This window comes from Dromiciops gliroides, chromosome X (assembly GCF_019393635.1).
Source record: "Dromiciops gliroides isolate mDroGli1 chromosome X, mDroGli1.pri, whole genome shotgun sequence".
NCBI lineage: Eukaryota > Metazoa > Chordata > Mammalia > Microbiotheria > Microbiotheriidae > Dromiciops > Dromiciops gliroides.
The window spans coordinates 80,544,382-80,569,344 of record NC_057867.1 but is presented as its reverse complement, the minus strand read 5'-3'; the positions used below and the strand labels follow the sequence as shown (position 1 = coordinate 80,569,344).

The window sequence follows — 24,963 nt, the reverse complement described above, 5'->3', positions numbered from 1 at the left end:
TGAATTGAATTGGATTTAAGTGAGGGAGGACTTGATCAGGATGACTGGAGGTGGCCCCAGATGTTTAAGGCAATGGAGTTAAGTGATTTGTCCAGGGTCACACAGCTAGTTAATGTCTGAGGTGAAATTTGAACTCAGGTCCTCCCAACTTCACCTAGCTGCCCTGGTGGTAGAGATGCAAGAACAAGAAAAGAGTCAAGTCCCAGCTCTTAAGGAATTGAGGAATTGATGCTTGAATCAGGGAACAGGGAACAGGAAAGGGGGTAAGAGAAGGGCTGCAGGGTCCAGGTCTGATGGCCAACATGGGGAGTGAGCACCGAAACTAGGTCTTCTCATGACATAGAAGTGCCAAGCAGGGACCTGGTAATCATTGAGTGGGCCTCAGGTACCAGATGGAATTGTCTCCTTGTTGGAAAGTTTTTCTTCTACCGTGCACGTACATAAATGGAATGAATGAATGAAGCACTTCTTATGTTGGAAGCACTGGGCTGGGACAACTGCTTTTTGTGCCAATAGAAGAGTGAGCCAGTGCCTGCTCTAGAGGGAACCAGGATATACAATTGTCAGAGAGAAACTAGAAGGATCCCAGGGGCCTTCAGGTATAGCATCAAAACAGATGATCACACCTCTTCTTTAGTGTCATTTTCATAGATAAGATCATATCTTCTTCTTGTTCAGTCATTTTTTTTAGTCATGTCCAACTCTCCATGACCCCATTTGGAGTTTTCTTGGCAGAGATACTGGAGTGGTTTGCCATTTCTTTCTCAAGCTCATTTTACAGAGAAGGAAATTGAGGCAAACAGGGTGAAGTTACTTGCCCAGGGTCACACAGCTAGTAATGTCTGAGGCTGGATTTGAACTCAGGAAGAGTCTGGATCTGTGACCCAGAACTGGGTAGTGGATGACAAACTAGTTCACACCTATCTCATCAAAGTACCCCCCCCAGCTGGATCTGGGGCTTCCACTTGCATAAGTACACAGCCTGTTGGACTCTGAAGTGCTCAGTGTGAGGAGCTCTCCTGCCCCTCCCTGTCCCCACTGTACACAGACCTCCCTATCTTCCTATACCAAGCTAGGCTAGACAAAAGACTCACTGTACCTTTTTCTTGCATTTCCTCAGGGTCTGGATTTGGTCTGGTGCATTTCCTAGGTCTGTTTGGAGAAGTTTGTAGATAGGAGTTTACTATACTGCTCCCTATTACTCTGCCATTTTCTCATCCTTTATTTAAAAATAGCAAATGCTCTGGGACCATTTAATATTAAGTATTTCCTCTTTTTAAGTTTAAAACATGATTAAATCAGGTTTTTGGATTCTATTTCAGTTTGTGGCTAGGCTTAATGGAAGCCTGGGACTTATTTGGGGGCAACTTCAGGGTTCAAACTTAGTCTAGTGTTATTTTTCAGGTTGTGGCTACTTGTATGTCCATTTAAAGCTGGAATTAGGTTCTTCTCTGCGGCCAAGTTTACTGAAATCAAGGGCTGGGGTCTAGGCTCTACCTGGAACAATCTTTAAAGTGTATTGTGGAAGTAAAATCAAGGTTCAATCCAAGACTAGGCTTAGAGTTCAGTGTGAGGTTGTGGTTAAGGGTCAATATAGAGTCTGATAAGTAAGGCCTTACTCTAGTTCTAATCAGTGTGGTTAGGCTGCTATGATGATGGTTCAGCAGCCTGCTCAACTTGGATTGTTAAAAAGTTATGACATGGGGGCAGCTAGGTGCTGCAGTGGATAAAGCACCAGCCCTGGATTTAGGAGGACCTGATTTCAAATCTGGCCTCAGACACTTGACACTTAGCTGTGTGACCCTGGGCAAGTCACTTAACTCCATTGCTTTAAACATCTGGGGCCACCTCCAGTCATCCTGATCAAGCACTCCCTCATTTAAATCCAATTCAATTCAAGTCATGACATCACCTCCTGATGTCATGGTCCTTTCAAAAAAAAATGTTTTGACATTGAAAATGTTAATGGGGGCAGCTAGGTGGTGCAGTGGATAAAGCACCAGCCCTGGATTCAGGAGTACCTGAGTTCAAATCCAGCCTCAGACACTTGACACTCACTAGCTGTGTGACCCTGGGCAAGTCACTTAACCCTCATTGCCCTGAAAAAAAAAAGAAAAGAAAATGTTAATGGTGCAAATTAAACTTTAAAATGTTTCATGCCTATATTTTTTCCCCAAAAAACTATTTGTTAAACATTTACCAGCACATTACTGGCTGAATCTATGGAATTAGTTCCTGGTGAATATAATAGGTACAATGTGAAGGACTAGAGGAGAGACCTGACAGAGGTGGTGGTTGAAATTTTCTGAAGACCTTTTGAAAGAGGTAACTGCCATCTGATTGATCACAGCTTTATACTTCTTAGTATGAAGACATATTTTAGGAAATGATTGTCAACCAGGTAAAGTCCACCCCTTAAAATGCTGAAGAGTCCAAGCTGGGTTGGAAGCAGAAAAGTTTTATTAGGAGGAAAATCAGGCACTAGTGCTAAGCTCGGTAGTACAAGGAACAAAGGAGCCCAGAGCAGGTTCAGAGAGGGGTTGGAGAAAAGAATGGACAATCTTTTCCAGGAATAGGTGGACATAGAAGGAGGATTATTTTGCAGGAACAGTTGACCACAAGACTGGTTTGGGCTGTTTTGGGTTTTTTTTGGGTGGGGGGGAGCATAGCTCAACAAGGTCAGCCAGAGAACACCAGCAAAGGAGTCTGGGAGTGAGCAAGACTTTGGCTCACTGCAGACTCCTGATAGGCTCCTTCTAGCAAACAGGCTTACTGTGTCCAGTGCATCTGCCTGGTAAGGTAATATGTAACAGATATGTTAATCCCAGGGGCACTTCCACATGATCATTCTAGAACCATACTTTATCCATTATTAAAAACTACATACAGAAAACAGCAAGGTAAACCTATAATCTGTAGACCTAAAGTTATCTGAAACAGTCTATAATATGTCCCCTTGGGCTTCCTCACCTTCCAGTTCTGCAGAAAGGTGAAAAGTCCTGGAAGAAGATTCTGCATTATAAATTACCTTTTGTCCTGCTCACTCAATAACTTGCTTCCGTGAAGAAGAAACAAATGTTTTCCAGGCCATGAAGACAGAAAGAGAAGGAGATATGCTGGAAGAAAGGACACTTTACTTCCTGCCATGGGAAAGAAAGGAGTGATAGTGATATCTATGTACTCAGCAATTAGATAAATACATATCTTTCAAAGAATAAATAAAAGAAGGGTTCAGTTTTTTGGGTTGGGGTTGGTAGTTTGGGGGTTTGGGTGGGGGTTTTTGCATTTTTTTTTGTTCTTTCTTCTCTTGTAACTTTTTGTCTGGGAAGTGCTGCTTTTGTGTTGGATTCCCTCCCCCTCCCTCTGTAGGTTACTCCCTCTCCCCCACTCTATTTTTCTAAGGACCAGGAGCTCAGCCCAGGTGAGCAGCAGAAGAGGCTTATGGACCTTAAAAAAAGTTTCTCAATTATAACTAGAAAGTCCTTCTTCCTGGAGGCATTGTAAGTGATAGCCCACTGTCCCCAGTGGCCTTTCTACATGGGTCTGTTATGATTTCCCCTCAAGAATTTTCAGCCTGTTCAGCTGTTTTCTACGTGTGAGGGTTGATGCAAGTAAATTAATTCATTATCTATGGTACTTTTTTTTTAACAAAATGTCGGTTCTTTGATTATCTCTCTTTTAATTAGGTCTATTTTTGCTTTTGCTTTTTTCTAAGCTCACGATGGCTAGCCCCTGCCTTTCCTACTTCAGATGAAGCATAATCAGTTCTTTTCCAGACACTTATTTGACTGTGTGTCTTTCTGTTTCAAGTGTGTTTCTTATAAAACACTTTTTTACAAGTAGAACTATCCGGGGCAGCTAGGTGGATAAAGCACCGACCCTGGAGTCAGGAGTACCTGAGTTCAAATTCGGCCTCAGACACTTAACACTTACTAGCTGTGTGACCTTGGGCAAGTCACTTAACCCCAATTGCCTCACTTAAAAAAAAAAAGAAAGAACTATCCACCATGCCCCCAGGAAACTCATCATGCAGAAATCTCATCATCTTACAAGATCCAATCAGCCTTATCCTCTGACCTCCTCAGAACCTCTAATTGGAGGGTAGAGCCGTGAACTCCTCAACCTATATACTTTGGAGATATCTCCTCCGGCATCGCCTTATTTCCCACCCAGCTGCACTCATTTTAGATTTCTTTGAGTTCTCTACCAGGCCTCCAGCAAATTCATCACTGGGAAAGCTCATCATCTGTGACTCTTTCTTGGTCTTCTTCAGCAGAATTCAGTCTGGGATGTTTTCTAGGTCTTTGTGAAGGAGATGAGCTGGGTGGGGTAGACAAAAATGCTTCTTCTGACTTAACCATCTTCAAGCTTTCCCATGCTAGGCTCTTAATATATTTTTGTTGACTTGACCTGATCACCCCCATTCAAGTGGGCAAAAGGGAGCATAGTATATTCCATGCAGAAAAACTGTTGTGAACTCAAGTTGGAGATCTGAGTTAAACAGAAGACACTGAACAATGTGAACCAATACTGTGGGCCTGGTAGTTAGTCATTAAGCATATGATTGACGCTAGAATGAGGAGTTTAGTCATTTGACTAGTTGATTGGAAAATCAGGAAGTTAGAAAGAGGGAGGAGTTTACGAGTAAGATAATAAGCTCAGTCTGGGATATATTAAGTTTCGCATCTCTGTGAGTTATCCAGTTGGATATATCCAATAGGCAGATGGAAATGAGAGAGTGAAGGCCAGGAGAGTAGTTAGGATTGAAGAAACAAATCCAAGAAGCATCTGACCTTATCATGATAAGGGACTCCATGGGAGCTAATGAAGTCAGTAGATAACAGGAAGCAGTTTCTTAATTGGATGCTAAATATAGCTTGTATGGACCCCAAAGGAGAAGTGACCCAGTGATAGTGGTAAAGAGAGAGTCTGAGGGGGTGGCTAGGTGGCGCAGTGGATAAAGCACCGGCCCTGGATTCAGGAGTACCTGAGTTCAAATCCGGCCTCAGACACTTGATACTTACTAGCTGTGTGACCCTGGGCAAGTCACTTAACCCCCATTGCCCCACCAAAAAAAAAAAAAAAAAACCAACAACAAAAAAAAGAGAGAGTCTGGAAGAAGTGGCCGTGGAGATCAAGGTGTATTCCAAGACCCCCACTACAGCCAGGGGATGGGGGAAGGGGTATGAGGGGTAAGGCAACCAGTGCTGGAAAGGGGGGCCAGGTGTCAGTGAGAGCCAGAAGATGGAGGGAGTGAGAAAGGACAAGGTTTAAGCCAAAATGCAATTTATCATTAGCAATGGAGCAGGCATTCCAGAGGGCACAGTGGAAGGGCTAGGTAGATCTGGAGTGGGTCATTATGAGGGATGGGTTACCAGGGATGGGAAATAGACAGGGGCTCAGAATGCCCAGGAGGGGGTGGTAATCATTGAGGACTGAGTTCAGACAGGTTATGATTCATCAGTCCACCCATCCAGAAACATTTAGTAAGCACCTACTATGTTCCAGGACCTGTGCTAAGTGTTGGGCATACAAGGAAAGGTAAAAGACAGAAGCCCACAGTCTAACGTAAGTGCTCGCAGCCTCCTTGGCCCTAAAGGGCCAGCCAGAAGGTGTGGATGTGTGGATGTGTGGCAGGCTCGGCTCCCAGTGAGGAGTGAATGGTGAGGCTGGGCCTTGTCATGACCTGGAGATTCCAAGGAGGGAATCATCGAGTCTGCTTCAGGTGGAGTTGTCCCAGGGTTCAGGCAGCAGCTGAAAGGAGGAGGGTGAAGGAGAGGTTGGGGCTGAAACCATGTGGGCAGGAGGTGAGACAGCAGCAGGATGGAAAGGGTGCCGAGAGGGCTACTCAAAAGGCTGGGTCTCCTGGCCTGGGCAGGGCCGACCTCCTGCTCTAGGAGAAGCAGCCAACGTGGAACTGTAGTGGCTCAGAGAATGTATGGTCCTAGGCTCTTGTCACTAGCTCCCATCCTCGATTTTCTGTCTCAGTTTGGTGACTCAGCAAGACAGGGTCAGCTCAGTCTGGGCTTCATCTTTGGTGTGAATCCAGGGCTGGCATCAGCTCCATCTGGAGCCGTGTTTGGAGTTGAGCCTGAGCCTAGGGTTAGGGCACAATCTAGGGAAGGGCAGGAGATTCCCTCTAGAACTGGATTTAGGGCTCAGCCTGAGGGCAGGCTTGGGGGTTAGGTGCCTACTACTTTCCAGCCAGTCTTCTGGAACTTGACCGGCCATCCTAGGCTTCTTCCATGTTTGTCCACGGCTCCTTTCCCACAGCCTCCTCCTTCAAAGAGGTCTCCAGCTCTCTCCACCCTCAGGTGGCCATCACTACATTGGCATGATCAGAATATAAGGTCCTGTAGAACGGGGCTTTATCAAAAGGTTTTCTCCCTTCTGTATTCCTGGCACCTCACTCAACCCCCACAACCCCTGGGCCATGATGTTCAGATTCCTGAATCTTTCCTGTAATCTTTCCTTAATTCGCTTTCTGTGGGTGGTGAAGAAGATAGAGTGTTGGACTTGGAGGCAAGAAGGCCTGGATTCAAATGCAGTGCTAGACACTTACTAGCTGTGACCCTCAGCCAGTCACTTAGCCTCTTCTAGTTTCCTTATCTGCAAAATGGGGATAATAATAACACTAACTTCACAGAGTTATTGGGAAGTTCAAAAGGGTTCAAAAATGTAAAGTGCTAAATGTTAATTGTTGTTGTTGTTATCCCAACACAATCCCAGCCCCCCACAAGGCCTGATCAGTGTTTGTTTGGAAGAGGTTAGGAGGAGTGGCAAGATTTTTGGCAACTGAGTTGGGGACTAACAATCTCCTTAGCAGCTGCCTCCCAGGGCTGTTGTGAGGAGTCAATGATGTGGCTTTTGTTAAAGCGCTTAGCACAGGGTCAGGCACTACAGAAATGCTTGTTCCCCTCCCTTCCCCCTCAGTGTACGCTTCCTCTGGTTCGGATTTCTGCAGGGGTGAAATGGATTTGTATCAGCTGGGTCCCCCTCCTGGATTACTCGGGGCACTGCAGAGTGCAGTGCTTCTCAGTGGAAGCTCTCCATGTGCTTCCTTAACTTTATGAAAGGCAGGCTGGCATGCCGTGACTAGTATCAATTAAGCAGGGAGGGCATACATACAGAATCTGAGCTCTCTACCAGGTGGTACTGCTCAAGCTGCCAGAGCACCAGCTACTTCAGCTCTTCTGTGTTGCACAAGTGGCACAATGGATAGAGTGCCAGCCCTGAAGTTGTGAGGACCTGAGTTCGAATCTCACCCCAGACACTTACTACTTGTGTGACCCTGGGCAAGTCACTTAACCTCTATCACCTTAAACATCTGGGGGCCATCTCCAGTTGTCCTGATGTACATCTTGCCACTGGACCCAGATGACTCTGGAGGAGAGAGTGAGGTTGTCACAGCCCTCCTTTACTTAAGTCCAATTCACTGCAAGTTATGACATCACCCCGATGTCATGGTCCTCTTTGAGAACAAAGGAAAAACTAGCTTGCACATGTGCTACAGCCTTCCTATAGACTGCAGTATCCTCATGGGACACTAGATGGCAGCCATGGCTGCTTCTTGGGGCTGAGCAGTTCAGATCCTCCGTGGCCATGTTTGGAAATACCCAGCCTGTAATGTTATATTTCACCCTTCCCCAGGGTTCTCTGGTACCCTAAGGGAGCTTGGGGGTATCTACACTCTGCTTAAGCACTCTCCAATTTTGTTTCTGCAATTTTAGGGGGCATCCTGAACCCCAGTTTCATTTAATCACTTAATAGATTAGTTTTTACAAAGGAATATTACCTCAAAGGTGTTGTTGCTGTTGCTATTCATTCTTTGCTTTCAAAGAGAAACAATGATGTCATGGAGTGATGTCTTTTTTGTTGGTGACTTTTTTTTTAGGGCAATGAGGGTTAAGTGACTTGCCCAGGGTCACACAGCTAGTCCGTGTCAAGTGTCTGAGACCGGATTTGAACTCAGGTTCTCCTGAATCCAAAACTGGTGCTTTATCCACTGTGCCACCTAGCTGCCTGGTGACATATTTTTTTACTTCAATAAACATTTTTATTTAAAGTTTTGAGTTCCAAATTCTATCCCTTCCTCCCTTCCTCCTTTTACCCCTCCTTCCCCCCCTTCCCTCCCCCTTCCTTAGGCAGTAAGCAGATATAGGTTATACATGTGCAGTTATGTACAACATTACCATATTAGTCATTTTGTACAAGAAAACTCAAATAAAAGGGAAAATGAAAGAAATAAAGTGAAAAATAGCATGCTTCAGTCTGTGTTCCATCAATATCAGTTCTTTCTTTGGAGGTGGATAGTACGTTTCATTATTAGTCCTTTCGGATTGTCTAGGATCATTGTATTACTGAGAATAGTTATGTCAGTCACAGTTCTTCATCAAACAATATTGCTGTCTCTGTGCACCATGTTCTCCTGGTTCTGCTCACTTCACTATACATCAGTTCATACAAATCTTTCCAGGCCTTTTTGAAATCATCCTGCTTGTCATTTCTTATAGCACAATAATATTCCATCACCATCATATACCACAGTTTGTTTAGCTATTCCCCAATTGATGGGCATTCTTTTGATTTCCAATTCTTTGCCACCACGAAAAAAGAGCTGCTATAAATATTTTGTACAAATAGGTCTTCTCTTTTGGGGATGTCTTTAGGATAGAAATCTAGCACTGGTATTGCTGGATCAAAGGGTATGCACAGTTCTATAGCCCTTTGGCCATGGTTCCAAATTACTCTCCAAAATGGCTGGGTCAGTGTGGAAAACTGCCATAAATAAATGCTGTATCTACATAATAGCTCATTCCCATGGTAATAGGGGAAGTTCTGCTTAGAATCTATTTCTAAGGTTAAACCCAGCTAAAACCAGTTGAAACTGATCTTGTAGCTTGACACATCAGCATGCAGAGGGAAACTAAGGCCAAATAAGATATAAAGAAAATAAGAGGAAAGGGGCTCTAAAATGTGAGGAATGGGAGATATAAACAGGGGCAGAGACTCACATGGGTCACTTAGGTGCTTAGAGTAGACTGTAAACCTGGCAATACCCAGCCAATGGGGAAACCGGAGGGAGCTGCAGACTGGGAGTAGGAGATAAAAAGCTGCGTAGGAATCCTAATAGGAGTGCCTATTCAGGTCACCCACTCTTGCAAGAACGTTTTAATAAATATTCTTTGCTTCAGCACTGGCCTCTGGAGTTCTTGGTAAGACATTTGTTTCTTACAATTAGTTCAGAGTGATGTCTTGACTCACATGTCAGTTGGATTGACGTGAGGCAGAGTCACACAAAGTCGTCGGGCTCACTCCTCCTGAGTCTTTGAAGTCCAGTGGCAGGACAAAAGTCAAAACTGGCAATGGCTTAGGATGCAGTGCAATAGATGACCGTGAGATCTTCAACGTCTAAGCAAGCTCTAAGTACTCTACAATTCCTACTTCTGCTGGCTTCATGTCTGATTGGAACAAATCATTCTCATCTGCCCGTTCTACTGGGCAAAGTCTTCACATGCTGGGAGCAGACATCTCCCTAACTCACTTACAGGTTTGGAGCCTGTCACTCACTGGGGTGTGTCTACTGCACACACTACAATTTCTAGGAGCCACAAGTAAGAGTTGGACACCAAAGGTGGATGAGCAGCCTTCACACCAGAGGTGCTAGTCCTCCTGATTACTCCAGCTCTGGCTACACTCTCCTATCTTCCCCATCTTTTTTTTCCCTCCCTTCCCCATCTTGACCTCTTGGTGAATCAGTTCAACTCCACACTGTCCTCTTCTCTTAAGTCCCTTCCCCATTATCCTAACTCTAATTATTCCTTGCTAAATGCCAATCTTGGATTATTCCCAGCATCTCTTGCCTTAGCTCCTACTAATGTGCTGTTGAACAGAATTGAAGAAAATCACAAAATGGTGCTGATGGTGTCTGCTGCAAATTTATGTGACATAACCTCAAGTGGGCCCTCACTGCTGCTAGGCATACCTTCCTACTTAATTCACTTTCCTATTCCCAACAGTAGTTCCTCCAAACCTTTGCATAGCCCCTCAAACCTCCATGGTTCTACCTCCCCAGTCCTCAGCTGAGAACCTCACCTCAAATGAAATAATATTTTAAAACACTTAGCACGGTGCCTAGCACATAGTAGGTGCTATATAAGTGCTTATTCCCTTCCTTCACATTTCACTGAAGAACTGAGGCCATTCACCATTAGCTCCTTCTTTTCCCCTTTTCCTCATCCCCTGTCACTCACACACCTTCTGTCACTATCCTCTCCTTCATCCATCTCACTCCTTACCAAGGCAAAACCCTCTCTACCTTCCCTGATCTCATTCCATCCCATTTCCTCCAACAGATCACCCCTTCTGTCATCTTCAATCCCTCCCTGTCTACTACTACCTACAAACATTCTTGTGCCTCCTCCATCCTCAAAACCCCCTCAATTGATCCATCCATCTGATAGTTATCATCTCATAGCTCTCCATTTTGTGGCTAAACTCCTTGAGAAGACCATCTATAATCTATCCCTCTACTTCCTTTCCATCTACTCCCTTTTTTTTTTAAGTGAGGCAATTAGGGTTAAGTGACTTGCCCAGGGTCACACAGCTAGTAAGTGTTAAGTGTCTGAGGCTGGATTTGAACTCAGGTACTCCTGACTCCAGGGCCGGTGCTCTATCCACTGCACCACCTAGCTGCTCCAATCTACTCCCTTCTTAATTCTCTATAATCTTGACTCCTGATCCCATCATTCCACTGAAACTACTCTCTCCAAAGTTACAAATGATCTCTCAATTGCCAAATCTTTTGTCCTTATTTCAATCCTCAACCTTCTTGAACTCAGTGTTCCTACATTTTACATCTTCTCACCCTACCCCCACCCTTTACCACATACTATGTGATCTAGGGACACTTGCCTCTTGGTTCTTTCTCCCAACTCTGGCCATTTTCCCTAGCTGTTCCCCATGCCTGGAATGCTCTCCCTTCTCATCTCCATCTAGCAATGTCTCTTCCCTGCTCAGTAAACTCTTATTTCCTTCCTGGCTTCTCTGGCTTCCTTCAAGCCTCAGCTAACCACCACCACCCCCTTTACAGTAAGCTTTTCCTAATCCTCTTTAATGTTAGCACCTTCCCTCCACTGCTTGCCTCCAATTTGTCCTGTATTAATCTGGTTTGCTTATAGGTATTTGCATGTTGTGCCTCCCATTACTCTGTAAGCTCCTTGAAGGGAATAAAGCTTGTCATTTGCCTCTCTTTGCATCCCCAGCCCTTAGTACAATGCCTCCCACATAGTAAGCGCTTAATAAATGCTTATTGCAATATATACTGCTAGGTTTATCTCCCAAAGACATCCCAAAAAGAGAAAGACCAATTTGTACAAAAATATTTCTAGCAGCTCTTTTTGTGCTGGCTAAGAATTGGAAATCAAAGGGATGACCATCAGTTGGGGAATGGCTAAACAATCTGTGGTATATGATGGTGATGGAATATTATTGTGATATAAGAAATGACAATGACATGGGGGTTGGGACTATTAAAGTATATGCTGGCCAACTAGTTATCAGGACAGACACACCAAAGAAATAAGGGGAGATTAAATTCTTCAGCAGGAAAGTCAGTCAGGCGTGGCTACTACCTGAGGTAGGTACTCCAGAGCTCAGTACTATCATTCCAAAAGAAAAATCCCCCTGACTTTCAGGAATCTTTCCCCCACCCCCAAAGGGAACTTTCCATTGTCAGGTGGTCACCACATCCATCCCCCTCACCATCCATCCTCTATAAAAGCTTTTATTTTAAATTTTAAATTTATTTAGAATTTTCCCCAAGTTACCTGTAAAAAAACCAAATTTTTTCACATTGATTTTTTTAAAACTTTGTTTTCCAAATTTTCTCCCTCCCTCCCTCCTCACCCCTCCCTAAGAATCTATACAAGCTTTTGCCTTTCTTCTGTGGGAGGAGCAAGATGTCTCTAAGATATCTCCTTCCCTTGAGGGAAGTCTTTGACTTTCTCTTGCTCACTTTCTCCTGCTCACTTTCTCTGGCTCCCAAATAAAATACTCTTTTAATCTAATTGGATTGTGTGCATAGAGGTGTAAATCTTTAAAGAGCAATACCTGGGGCAGTTAGATGGCGCAGTGGATAGAACACCGGCCCTGGATTCAGGAGTACTTGAGTTCAAATCTGGCCTCAGACACTTACTAGCTGTGTGACCCTGAGCAAGTCACTTAACCCCAATCGCCTCCCCCCCAAAAAAATAAATAAATGAATTTTTTTTAAAAAAGGAATACCTAAGGACCCCCCACCTAGTTCCCTTCAACAGATGGAATTTGGAACTCCAAACTAAATTAAAATGTTTATTAAAAAAAAAAAGAAAGTGTTATAGGCCTGGGGGAACTCAGGGAACCTTCTTGAGAAACTAAACCAAAGGACAGACACACCTAAAGAGATAAACAGATTCCGACCTGGACTGAGCTAACTCTAGGACCACCACCCTTCATTCCAGTCTCCCCCACCCCTGGAGGAGATAAACCTAGGCGTGGCTGCTGCCTGCATGGCGCCAGGGACAGAGATGCCTCAAATTCAGAGCAGCCTCTCGCTCAACTTCCCCCAGCCACCACCAGCGGGGGACGCTCCTGCTTCAGGTGATCACCCCCAATAAGGGAACTTTCCACAGTCAGATGATCACCTCCACCATCGGTCCTCTATAAAAGGATTTGCCTGGCACAGAGTTCCAGGGAACTCGTGATAGAAGAGGATCTCCAAATCCAGGAAAAAAAAAAACTGTGGAGTATAGATGCTGAATGAACCTTACTATTTCTTTTGTTTTTGATGCTGTTGTTTTTTTTCTATTTTGAGGTTTTTCATCGTTGCTCTGATTTTTTTCTCTTATAACATGACTAATGCAGAAATAGGATTAATGTTATTATGTGTATATATATATATATATAAAACCTATATCAGATTACCTGCTGTAGTCTGGGGGGGGGAGGGAGGGGAGGGAGGGAGAAAAATCTGAAATTGTAAAGCTTGAATAAACAAAAGTTGAGAACTATCTTTACACGTAACGGAAAAAAATAAAATACTTTATTAATTTAAAAAAAGAGAGAGGAAAAAAAAAAGGATTTGCCTATCTCCTGCTCAAGGAGATAAGTATCTCAGAGAGCCATGCCTTTTTCCCATGACCAGTCCAAGGACTTCTCTCTTGGTTTCCTTTCCCTAGTACCTAAATAAAATGTAATTTTATTTTTAATTGGATTTGTGTGCAAGAGGGTGTAATTCTTTTTTTTTTAATGAATTAATTTATTTTTAGTGAGGCAATTGGGGTTAAGTGACTTGCCTAGGGTCACACAGCTAGTAAGTGTTAAGTGTCTGAGGCTGGATTTGAACTCAGGTACTCCTGACTCCAGGGCCCGTGCTCTATCCACTGAGCCACCTAGCTGCCCCAAGGGTGTAATTCTTTAAAGAGGAATTCCTAAGAAACCCCAACCCCAAACCCCCCACCAATTTTCCCTATAACAGAAAGAAAACCTAGCTAGGCCTCTCCCCTATTCAGGATATTTCAGTGACTCCCTATTGCCTCTAGCATTAAAGCCTTTCACAGCCTGACTATAGTCTCGTGATACATTATTCCCTTTCTCACACTTTCACACATTCATACACATGCACACTTACATGCTCACATTTACACATCCACACACATTCACACACATACACACTAACACATGATCTCTTTCTGAAGTGATGCTTAGTCATCTCTGGGGAATAGAGAGGCCCTGGATGTTTCTGCAAGAGAAAACAAAATGGTGAGACATTGGGATAGAAAACTGCCCCAAATCTCTTCCACCAGGATAGGATGGGGAAATAATGAGACATGGGCTTGGAGATCTGGCTTTCCCTTTTTCTTCCATAGCATTTAAGAGAGACTTCTTGGTAGCCAGTGGGAAGCCACAAACCCTTGGGCTCATGGAGTGCTGCTCATCGGATGGGATTGTGGGTGCTTGGCAAGCTGGCATTAGAGCAGGGGTCTCAGATTACCTTTGCTGTCCAACAGCTGACCTTGGGCTAGGAACAGCCACATGCAGACTGTTTGCTGGGGATTGCTACTGGAGGACATGACTAGGGTTCCCCAAATCTACTGTGCCAAGAGACCCAGACAGTTTGATGGAGAAGGTAAAGAAGGGGTTAACAGACAAACCTAAGACCAGAGCTCTAATTCAGATCTGACCTCCAAGAGGGGCTAATGGATAACTTGCAGACCCTAGTTCTGAAAGGGATTAATGGATAACTTAAGACTTGGACCCTCATCAATCCTAGGTTCTTGTTAATTGTTACGTGGAGGTCTGGTCCCCTTTTATAACCACCCACAACAAAAACACAAAGAGACAGGTCACAGAGACCCTAACTACAATAAAAACAAAGAGACAGGTCACAGAGACACTAACTGGTAAATGTTAATACCCAGAAATCAGGCCTAAAAGAAAGAAAGAGATCAAAAACACAAAGACACTCTGACCATGGCAAGTTTAAGTATGTTTTTATGAACATGCACAGAAAAGGCCAACTTTGTCCCCAGATTCACCTTATGACGTGTAAACCCCCAAAACACACCTCCACAGAAAAAAGTACCTGCCTCGGGGGTTGGCTTAGGACCCCAGGAACTCCAAATTAGGATATAAACCCCCATGTACCTCCCTAAGGTGGATATTATTATAATGAGACTGGCAATCAATTTATCCACACTATAAATGTAACTGTCTTCTCTTTCCCTATTCGAGAGATACCTTTCCATTTTTCTGGTACTCTCCCTGTGGTCAACAGTCTTTCAATAAAACTTGGGAAACTGAGTCACTGAGTCTTGTAATTCCTTTGGGACGACTCAAGATCAATCTGATCACCTTAATTCCATCCCACATCATCAAGTTGAGATCACCGGAGCCCAGGGTCTGGCAGCTATAGCAAACCCTAGAAGCTGGCGAGAGAGAAGTGATAAACAGGATTGACTGAGTACTCACTGACTCCATCTAGTTGTTTTCCCAGGCCAATGGATTGCTTGGGGCTGATTGGACTTTGTCAATTCTAGCTCCCAATTGTTTTGTAAATCTCCCGGAAAACTCCCTTCTTCCGGAGATGCCCTTAGGTTTCTTCCTGATCTTCAGCTTGATGAGCAAATGAACCAGTAGGAAACCGTGAGAAACTTTCTCTTCCCAAGGGCAATCTGGGGGTCTTTGTGTTTTGTGACCCCATATGAACCCTGTCCCCAATCCCCATCTTTGGGTGTTCCTAGCATCTGTTATGTGATACTCCCATTTATAGCTCCTCTGCCCCGGTTAAAGACCTTAATTCTGTTATATTGATTGTTTTAATAATTTTCTCCTTGACAGCAAGAAACAGCTTTCTCTATCAAACTTCCCCTCCTTTCCCCTTGGTATAGTGCCCGACCCCCAGTAAGGGTCCCGACATGTGGCCCTTACTCCTTTCCACTCCTGCTAGAATGGGAGTTCTTCAAGGGTAGGCTACTTTTTTTGCCTTACTTTGTATCCCCAGCACTTAGCACAATGCCTGTCAATAAGCATTTATTAAGCATCTATGGGTGACGGACTCGACAGAAATTTAAAATGGTTCAGCGTTTGACATATCGCCAAAGGTTGTCCTACAACACAGCTTCCAGAAAAACTCGGCTGTCACGAACCCCAGATAACAGAATTGTTTACCTTTATACTAAGAAAGTTGGAAAAGCACAAAAATCAGCCTGTGGTGTGTGCCCAGGAAGACTTCGAGGTGTTCATGCAGTGAGACCTAAAATTCTTATGAGGCTATCAAAGACCAAAAAGCATGTCAGCAGGGCTTATGGTGGCTCCATGTGTGCTAAATGTGTCCATGACAGGATCAAGCGTGCTTTCCTGATTGAGGAGCAGAAAATTGTTGTGAAGGTGTTGAAGGCACAGGCACAGAGTCAAAAAGTAAATAAAAAGGATGTTTTTTGAATAATAAAGAAAATTAAAATGTGAGGGAAAAAAAACATCTACTATGTGCCAGATAGGAAAGCTAGGTGGCACCATAGTGCACAGAGCACAAGACCTGGAATCAGGAAGACATCTCCCTGAGTTCAAATCCACCCTCAGACACTTACTTGCTGTGTGACCCTGGCTAAGTCACTTCACCCTGTTTGCCTCTGTTTCCTCATCTATAAAACGAGAAGGAAATGGCAAACCACTGCAGTTGTTCTTGTTTGTCCTTCGTTCTTGAAGAGGACCATGACATCAGGGTGATGTCATGACTTGCAGTGAATTGGATTAAAGTGAAGGAGGGCTGTGCAAGGTCACCAACCTCACTCTCTCCTCCAGAGCCATCTGGGTCCAGTGGCTAGATAGACATCAGGACAACTGGAGATGGCCCTGGATATTTAAGGCAATTGGGGTTAAGTGACTTGACCAGGGTCGTACAGCTAGTAAGTATCTGAGGTGAGATTTGAGCTCAGGTCTTCTTGACTCCAGGGCTGGTGCTCTATCCACTGCAATGCCACCTAGCTGTCCCAAAGCACTGCAGTATCTCTGCCAGGAAAACCCCAAATGAGGTCAGGAAGAGTCAGACACATCTGAAACGACTGAAGAACAACAGCAACACGTGCCACACATTGCTAAGAGCTGAAGATCAAAGAGCTCTGCCAAAGAGCCAGCCCTTCCCTCAGAGAGCTCCCAGTCTGATGGGGAGAGACAACACGAAATAACTATACGGACAGAAAGAAGGCACTAAGATTAAGCAGGGGGTCAGCTAGGTGGCGCAGTGGATAGAGCACCGACCTTGGAGTCAGGAGTACCTGAGTTCAAATTCGGGTTAGACGCTTGACACTTACTAGCTGTGTGACCCTAAGCAAGTCACTTAATCCCAATTGCCTCACAAAAAAAAAAAAAAAAGATTAAGCAGGACTGGGGAAGGCTCAATGCAGAAAGTGAGAGTTTAGCTGAGACTCCAAGGAAGCCAGGAGGCCAATTTGAGAAGGGAGAGAGTTCCAGGCATGGGGGAGAATCCCCAGAGCTGAGAGATGAAGAGAATTATTTGAGGAACAGCCAGGAGGTCAGTGTCACTGGATCAAAGAGTACATGTTGGGGAGTAAGGGGTAAGAAGACTGGGAAGGTGAGAGAGGGCTAGGCTATGAAGGGTTTGCTTGACAATAGATGGTTTTATATTTGATCTTTGTGATGAAGAGGCACTGGAATTTGTTGAATGAATGTTAGAAAGATCACTTTGATGGATATGGGGGGAGGATGAACTTGAGAGAGAAGAGACTTGAGGCAGGCAGAGATAGTCCCGCCCCCCCTCCCCCCCCCCCGCCCCCAACAGCAATAGTCCAGGTTGAGGGGATGAAGGCCTGTATCAGGGTGGGGGCTGTGTCAGAGGAGAGAATGGGACATATTTGAGAGATGCTACAAAAAAAAAATCTTTGGCAGACCTCTTTGATCTTCAGCACTTATGCCAACAACTTATGCCACTTCCTGCCTGGGAGACTTAACTTCTCTGCATCATTATTTCTTGGTAGGTTTAATGGTGACAAATGACAGCCAGGGCTAGAGAGAACGCTGACCTCAGAGGCTTGTTGGGAGGCTCCAATGGGAGACTATAAAATAGTTTGGAAACTTCCAAAACAAATGAGTGAAAGGAGCAGAAGTGGATGCGATGAGTGTGGTTGGCTTTTTCTAAGGGTTTGGCTGGGAAAGGGCCCTAGAGATATAGGATGCTAGCTTATGGGAATGGCAGGGTCAAGGAATAAGAAGAGGCTCCACCTGGGCTTGTTTGGAGACAACGAAGGTCGATTTAGACATAAAGGATGATACCATAGGCAAATTTGGAGAGAAAGGAATAATTTACCTCTCAGATCTATGGAGAGGGGGAAAATTTGTGACCAAACAAGAGACAGAGAATATTATGAAATGCAAAATGGATAATTTTGATTACATTAAATTAAAAAGGTTTTGTACAAACAAAACCAGTGTAGACACCAAAGGAAAGCACCCATAGATAGGGAGAGACTAGAAGGAGGGGGATGACTATTGTGGGTGAGGGAAATCTACTAGAGAATCCAGGAGAAGATGGGGTCAAGGGTATAAACAGAGGGCTTTGCCTCAGTCAACCAAAGGGCCTCCTTTTCATATGAGACAGGTGAAAGAGAAGATGAAGGATGATGTCAAGAGGGTTTGAGATGTAGCAAAGGGAAGAAGAGAGTTCATGGCAAATGGCCTCAGTGAAGTACACGAAGTTCTCTGCTACAAGGGGGTGGGGAGAAAGTGCTATAATGGGAGGCTTGAGGAGGGAAAAGACTCTCATTCCTCCAGAAGGCAACACAGAGAGAGGGAAGAATGAAATGACTGGGTAATGAGGGCAGAGGCAGGCTTCAACAACCCTCCCTTTATAGGGCCCCATGGTTTACTACTGACTTCCTCCAGCTCTTTCCAGTTGTGTAGTAGTAATATCAGAGGAGCCTGGTGGCAGGAGTTTGGCAAAGGTATGAGTGGCAAGGCAAGAGCTAGGCACCAACCTCTGACTCCTAGTGAACTAAGCAAGCTGAGGGAACAGGGACAAAGGAATTGAGTTTCATGAGGCCCTGATGACCTTGTTTATTCAGTCCAGAGGACTTCAGCCAGGAAGCATCCCTGAGAGCCCCCCAATGCTTTCAGTTGCCCAGAGGATATCGTGGGGCCCCACCAAATCCCCAGTGGGGAAGCAGAGGCCAGGAGGGGTGGGCAACTCTCAGACCAGGACCTCTCCTCCGAAAGGAACAGAGCTGAAGAGGGGGTCTGGGAGCTGGGGTTGTGGTTGGGTCCTGTGGTTTCCCGAGTCAACACCTGACCCAGCAGGTCTGGCAGCCTGCAGAGTTCTTGGGGCAAAGCTCGGGGAGGCATGGGCCTGCCCCTGCATGCAGTCAGTCCAGTCTCGTGGATGGCCCAAAGGCCAGGAGAGGGAAGGGACCTGGTCTCAGGGCCACCTCCCTCCCTGCCCTCCAAGTCACAGGAGCAGAAATGAATAAATATATTGGGAGAAGGGGTAAGGGAAGGGAGCAGAAGGTAAGGTGCCCACCAAGGAGGTGAGAAGAAGGGCAGGAGTGGGCTGGGTCCTGGCTCTGATGGAGTCCAGAAAAAGGCACGTTGGATTCCAGCTGTTGGGTCTATGGAGAAGGTGCTGGAGAGGCCAGACAGGTGCAGTCCCCAAGGTGAGGAAGTCAAAGTTCTCACAGTATTAAATCCAGTCCGCTGAGCAGCAGCAGCATAGCAAGGTTCAGAGGGATGTAGGCCAAGGGCCAAGCTGGTGACCCACTCAGCTCGACCTCCACAGGGTAGTGGTCACTGATGTTCAGAGCCTGCGGATAGGAAGGAGGTCTGGAGGTCAGGCCCCATTCTCCCTCGAAACTTGGTCCTCAGCAAGTATTTCCATCCCATCTCGGCCCACTAGCAGCAGGCTCTTTATGTCCTCCTTCCTGACCAGTCTTGCCTGCTGTCACTCTCCCCCGGTCCCTGTCCCCCAGGACCCTCCTCTTGGTTTTCTAGAACCCCATTTTCCCAAGCTTGGCCCTCACTCCTACCTCAGCCTCAGTCAACTGGAAGCTTTGGGGAAATCTGAAGGCAGCAGCCCATTTCACTAGACCTTGGCAGTGCTCTCCGTGAACCACAATTCTGGGAGGGCAACAGGAGGTGGGGGGTGAGGAGAGGAAGAGTTAGCGATCAGCGGTTACAATTGCCCCAGTGCTAACTCCAAAGCATCTGCCCCAGGAGGAATGCAGGAAGCCCAGCCTCAGGGTCCAAGCACAACAACTCACCGGTCATAGGTACAATGAGTGCTGTCCCTCACAGTCGTGTCCTCCCCATCAGGGATCGCCCAGTGGAAGCCTGGCTTGGTTCTCAGCAACAGCTCCCCTTGACGCTTCTTGGACAGTGATGAGCAGTCTGCATTGAAATCCCCAAGCAGTATGACATCCTGAGGACAGGCCAAGAGCTGGGGTCAGGCCCAGGGGCCCATCCTAATACTTATTCCAAGCTTACCCACTCACCCCCTCCCGGACCTCACTCTGCCAGTGCTGGGAGACATTGAGGAAGACAAAATACAGAGCATCCAGTTCAGGCCCCACATCCTTGGGGGTTGTGTGCAATGGCACCAGGGCCAGCTTGGGGAGCACTAGGGAGGGGAGAAGGACAGAGTGAGGACCATCCATCCCCTAACCCTCCCCTCTGCCCCTCCCATCTTTAGCTTTCCTCATCCATCCTGGACTCCATTGTCTCTGGCCCTCCCCCTTCCTTCTCCTGCACCCCCTACCCCCATCACTTCTCCACCCCCTTGGGTCACACTGAACAATCTGCACCAACTTTCACAACATGTTCCAGTCCCTGGTGTCTGGGCAGCCTCCAGCCTCCCCCAACCCTTCTTCCAGATGTCCCTACAGCACTACCAGGTGCTCCACTCATACCCTTGCTGGGCAGACTGAACTGGGCCACAAACGGCTCTCGGGCAAAGACATCTGTCTTATCATTGTAGACATAGGAATCCAGGACCTGGGTCTTGCGTGATCTGTAGGGGACAGAGGATGGGAAAATATGAGAAAGTAGAATTTATAAATAACCCTGACGGCAGACTTTCCCTTTCTGACAGAGTAGGATCAGCCACGCCCCGGAGGGCTCTTCTTTGGAAACAGCCTTCAAAGCCTGCTGCTGCTATGGTGGCAGAAGGGCAGAACGAGAAACCAGAAGGTGAGGGGCTCTGCAGAGAGGAAGAGCAGCAGCAAAGCAAGGAGAGGCAGAAAGAGAGGAAAGAATCTGGCTTGCACCAAAACCCAGAGGGAGGGAGGGAGCTCTATGCAACCCCATGGCCTCACCAGATGAGAGACCAATGAAGAGGTCAGAGAAAGAGAGAGCTGGAGCATTAGGCACAGCTGAAAAGAAGGGACCTGAAACGTAGACAAGAGAAGGCAAGAGGCAGGTCAGAGCCTCCTCCCTCGCTTCTCTAGGACCTTGGAGAGCAATAGGCAGACCACCCTCACCACCGAAGTAGGCATAGCAGGCAGCCACACTCACTAAGGACCAACGTAGACTCAGCTGAAATAGTGTATCACGTGGACAGACAGGTTAAGTAAAAAGGTTGAAGCCACTAAAGCCCCCCAGGATTTAAACTGGGGTAACCTCTTGGGAATTAGGGGGAATCAATGGGGGGATGCTTCTCACTGGTCCATTGGTTGAGAAAGCAGCCCATCTGTGCTTTAGAGATGGCCCAGCCAACACAGAATTGGCTCAGAATTGACTAAGGAGGGAGGAAAAGGCCTAGGGTGTGCTGTATGAACCCCAACTGCCCCGCTAAAAGAGTTTAGAGGTACTTCTCAGGGCAAGAGAGACCAGGGATTGGACAGAAGGCTGGTGGGAGAAAGAGGATGGGAGGTAAGTAAGCAGAGAACACAGCTGAAACTAGAACTGGGCAACTGGGGCTCTGCTCCAGGGTGACATCATTTTGAGGTTACTTACAGCATTTGAGCTTGTAGGTCGAAATAACTGAATTGAACTTAGCACCAGGTTAAGGAAGAATAATCAGTTAAAACAGCCAACTTCCTCCCAGTGCTTGAGCCTCAGGTAAGTTCCTCACTGGCCCTGCTGCCTGCTCCAGCAGTGGCCTGGGGTCTAGCTCTCCTCCCACCCCCATAAGGGAGAGTCCCCAAGTCCGTCTCACCATATGCCTTGGGTGCAAAGATCTGAGGCCCTCCTCTCCCCCAACTCAGTTTGTTTGGCCTAAGAAGTCCTCAGGGGCATGTGAGCCTGGGGTGCCCGGGGCCAGGAAAAGTGAAGATAGATAGAGAACGTGAACTCACCGGTACACATACACATACTTCTCCATGTAGGTGCTGCGTCCCAGCAGGGGGCTACTCAGGGAGTTATAGGGGCCAGAGTCATCAAACCTGATGGAGAAGGGCCAGATCAAAGCTCCCATTCCCAAAGGGCTTCCCCCAGCTTCCCAACCTCCCTGAACTAGCCACTGTAATTTCACACCTGTTGAGGTCCCTGAGAAGCAAAGGAATGGCATCACCCGAGGTGTCCACCACCTCCTGCAACACCGTGATGTCACACCGAGCCAAGATCTGTTGGAAACAGCGATGGTCACTGCCCATTGGCACTGAGGAGGCCACCCCAGCCTCTGCCTCAGTCTGCTGCCCCAAAGGCAGGCCTTAGCCCCAGTCTGTCCCTCTCTGAGTGCCCGCTCCAAACTGACACCGCTATGGATCAGGGTGGCATTTCTCTCCAGCCATGCATGCCTACATGAATGGCATCTGAGGAAATATCCCATCACTTGACAGTAGAAGAAACTGAGGCCTAGAGAAATTACCTAATAGGGGCTGAAGTGGGACTAGAAGTGAGTCACCTTTCTAGGTCTCAGACTCTTTTGTTGTGCTCACCCTGACCATAGTGTCCATGATGTGGACCTTCGCCACCTTGGCAACTGTCAACCTCTGGGCATTGAAGGCACAGATCCGGAAGGCAGTAGTCATCCCTGCCAGGAGCAGGATAAAGAGCAGCATGGGGGCTGGGCTGGGCATGGCTGCCTCCTGAGGAGGGAAGAGACAGGGCATGAGCATAAGATAGGCTCCACATGCCTCCCAAAGGGGGCAACCCAACTGTTCATCTCCAGAGAAGGCAGGATCGGGACTAATGTGGCTCAAGAGAGAAGGGGAGGGGCAGCTAGGTGGCACAGTGGATAAAACACTGACCTTGGATTCAGGAGGACCTGAGTTCAAATCCGGCCTCAGACACTCAACACTTACTAGCTGTGTGACCTTGGGCAAGTCACTTAACCCCAATTGCCTCATCCCAAAAAAAAGAGAGAGAGAAGGGAAAGGACCTAGGAGAGTTACAGGTGGGCCCCACACAGGAAGGTGGCCAAGGCACTGGAAGGTTGGCCTGAAGGGCTCAAGCCAGATGGGCAGCCAATCCTCTCCACACCTTGAGTTTTAAGCCTGCTTCCTGTGACACACTAGATAAGGTGTCAGATTTGGAGATAGGAAGATATGGGTGCCAATAAGCTGGGTGAACCTGGGCTCTTAACCATTCCATGCCTCAGTTACCTTATCTGTAAAATTACCCATAGTAGCTACCTCACTATTGTTTGTAAAGTGCTTAGTTAACCTTAAAGGTTAAGGACTGGCCCTGTGGAGAGAAAACTCCTTCTGCAATAAACACTAGATAAGTAGCAGTCCTATTACTGTTGCTGTTATCATTATCTGTCTCTCCACCCTCTTCTGGGCATCCTATGTCCCTCTGTCTTGTCTCTGTGTGTCTTTCTCTCTCTCTCTCTCTCTCTCTCTCTCTCTCTCTCTCTCTCTCTCTCTCTCTCTCTCTCTCTCTCTCTCTCTCTGTCTCATAAGAATAATACTGCTGTAGCTGTTCCATGCTTCACACCCAGTTGTCTCCCCTAGGGCCTGGGGAAGTCAGAAGCTAACTCTCTCCATTTCCCAAGGGTTGGAGGGAATGGAATAGGGCAGGGAAGTCTGTACTTAGGATTTCTTTAGTATGAGAAGCTCCTGGTGTGGAATTCTCCCTTCCCATGAATATGTTTGGAGCTTCTAGTCTCAGACACCAAGAGGCTTGCCTGGGGCACTGAATGATCACACAGCCAAGGATGACAGAATTTGAACCCAGGGCTTCTGACTCAGGGGCTGGCTACTTTGACTCTGCAAGCCATTTTGCAGAGAAGGAAACACAGACCCAGCAGGGTACAAGAAGCTAGGAAGAGCCACCCACTTGGTGAATTGGGCCCAAAGGGGTCAGAGGCCCTGCCACCTGGCCCTGCCACTCACGGTGCCAATCCTCCTCCCTTGTACTGTTTGTGCCACCGGAGGCCTTCGTGGTCTCCTGCCCCAACAAATGTCACAGACAAGAAAACGAGGCAGAGGCCTGCTAGACTCCTCAAGCACCCCCGCACCTTGGTGACCATTTTCTTTTCCCAAAACATGCACACATGTTGACATGTTTGTGCACAGTTTGGGAGCTGGCAAGGCCCTCAGAGAGCAGCCTGTCCAGCCTTGTTCAGGAGGCAGAGAAGGCCCAGAAAGGCTAAGCTCAAGATCACAGAGCAAGTCAGTGGAAGTGGGAGAACCGGGGCTCATGGTCCAGGGAAGTTTGACGTCCTCCTCACCCCCGCCCCCAACTTAGAAACCAGTAACTTGTAGGCTGGGGGAAGTTGGTGGGGTATGCTCCATGGGAAGTGGGTGCTGCCCTGGAACCTGCCTGTTGGAGCCACAGCAGTGCCCCTGGCAGGAAACGAACCTGCCCCCGACCCTTAACTCCCCCCCTTCCCCTCCTTCAAAGTACCTGTAAGAAAACTCTGGCCTCCCCACCCCCCCCCAAAACTCAAGATCTCAAAGCCCAGGGCCCACTTCTCTCTGTGTCTCAGGAGGTGGGGGTCCCTGGACTGGACGAGTGAAGGAAAGAGGCACCTTTTGTTGGGGGGGGGCGCAGTAACATAACGCCACCCCCACCACCCCAGGCCCGCTGCTCCAGGCATTAGGGGCCAGCCAAGGAGTACACGTCCAGCCCAAGAGCCCAAGCCTGGAGCGGAATGGAGGGTTCAGGCTAGCCCTGGGAAAGCCCCTCTCCCCACCCAACTCCCTACTCTGCCCCTTTGGCCAGCCCATCTACCTGAAGTGCCACTGTTAGCCGCGTCCGCCTGCGGAACCCCGGGGGCCCCCTCCTGACCCAGTTGGGTTCCGCCTCCCTTTCCGGGCTAGTCTCCTGCCTGCACCCCACCCCACCCTGCAGGCTGGGCGGGGAGAGGAAGGAACAGAAGCCTCTGCCAGTCCCCACCCCCTCTGGGGCAGAGAGCCAGCCCCCAGGAATGTCTGGCCAGGATTCCCATGAGGCTTGGGAGTAGGAGGGGGACCCTAGGCCCCTTAAGGGCCCGTGACGTCAGCAAGAGCCTGGCAGCGTTCCCACGCCCCTGGCCGT

General features: G+C 47.2%; 2 protein-coding genes across 3 annotated transcripts; one reads left to right on the top strand and one right to left on the bottom strand.

Moving 5' to 3' along the window:
• The first annotated feature begins 15,612 nt into the window (after nt 1-15,612).
• Nucleotides 15,613-18,193, top strand: LOC122734015 (60S ribosomal protein L34-like). Its single transcript, XM_043974696.1, has 2 exons — nt 15,613-15,972; nt 18,155-18,193. The coding sequence occupies exons 1-2, from the start codon at nt 15,613-15,615 to the stop codon at nt 18,191-18,193; spliced, it is 399 nt and encodes a 132-aa protein (XP_043830631.1).
• A 341-nt stretch (nt 18,194-18,534) lies between these two features.
• On the bottom strand, nt 18,535-24,760 carry DNASE1L1 (deoxyribonuclease 1 like 1). 2 transcript variants are annotated; one of them, XM_043974321.1, is made up of 9 exons: nt 24,658-24,760; nt 22,419-22,568; nt 22,015-22,103; nt 21,837-21,923; nt 20,451-20,551; nt 20,049-20,161; nt 19,806-19,963; nt 19,572-19,662; nt 18,537-19,349 (listed from the first exon to the last, which is right to left on the bottom strand). In XM_043974321.1, the coding sequence occupies exons 2-9, from the start codon at nt 22,557-22,559 to the stop codon at nt 19,221-19,223; spliced, it is 909 nt and encodes a 302-aa protein (XP_043830256.1). In that variant the 5' UTR covers nt 22,560-22,568; nt 24,658-24,760; the 3' UTR covers nt 18,537-19,220. The 2 variants fall into 2 exon arrangements, with proteins under 2 accessions (XP_043830257.1, XP_043830256.1); XM_043974322.1 differs by lacking the exon at nt 20,049-20,161 and having other exon boundaries at nt 18,535-19,349; nt 19,806-19,932.
• Nucleotides 24,761-24,963: the final 203 nt, after the last annotated feature.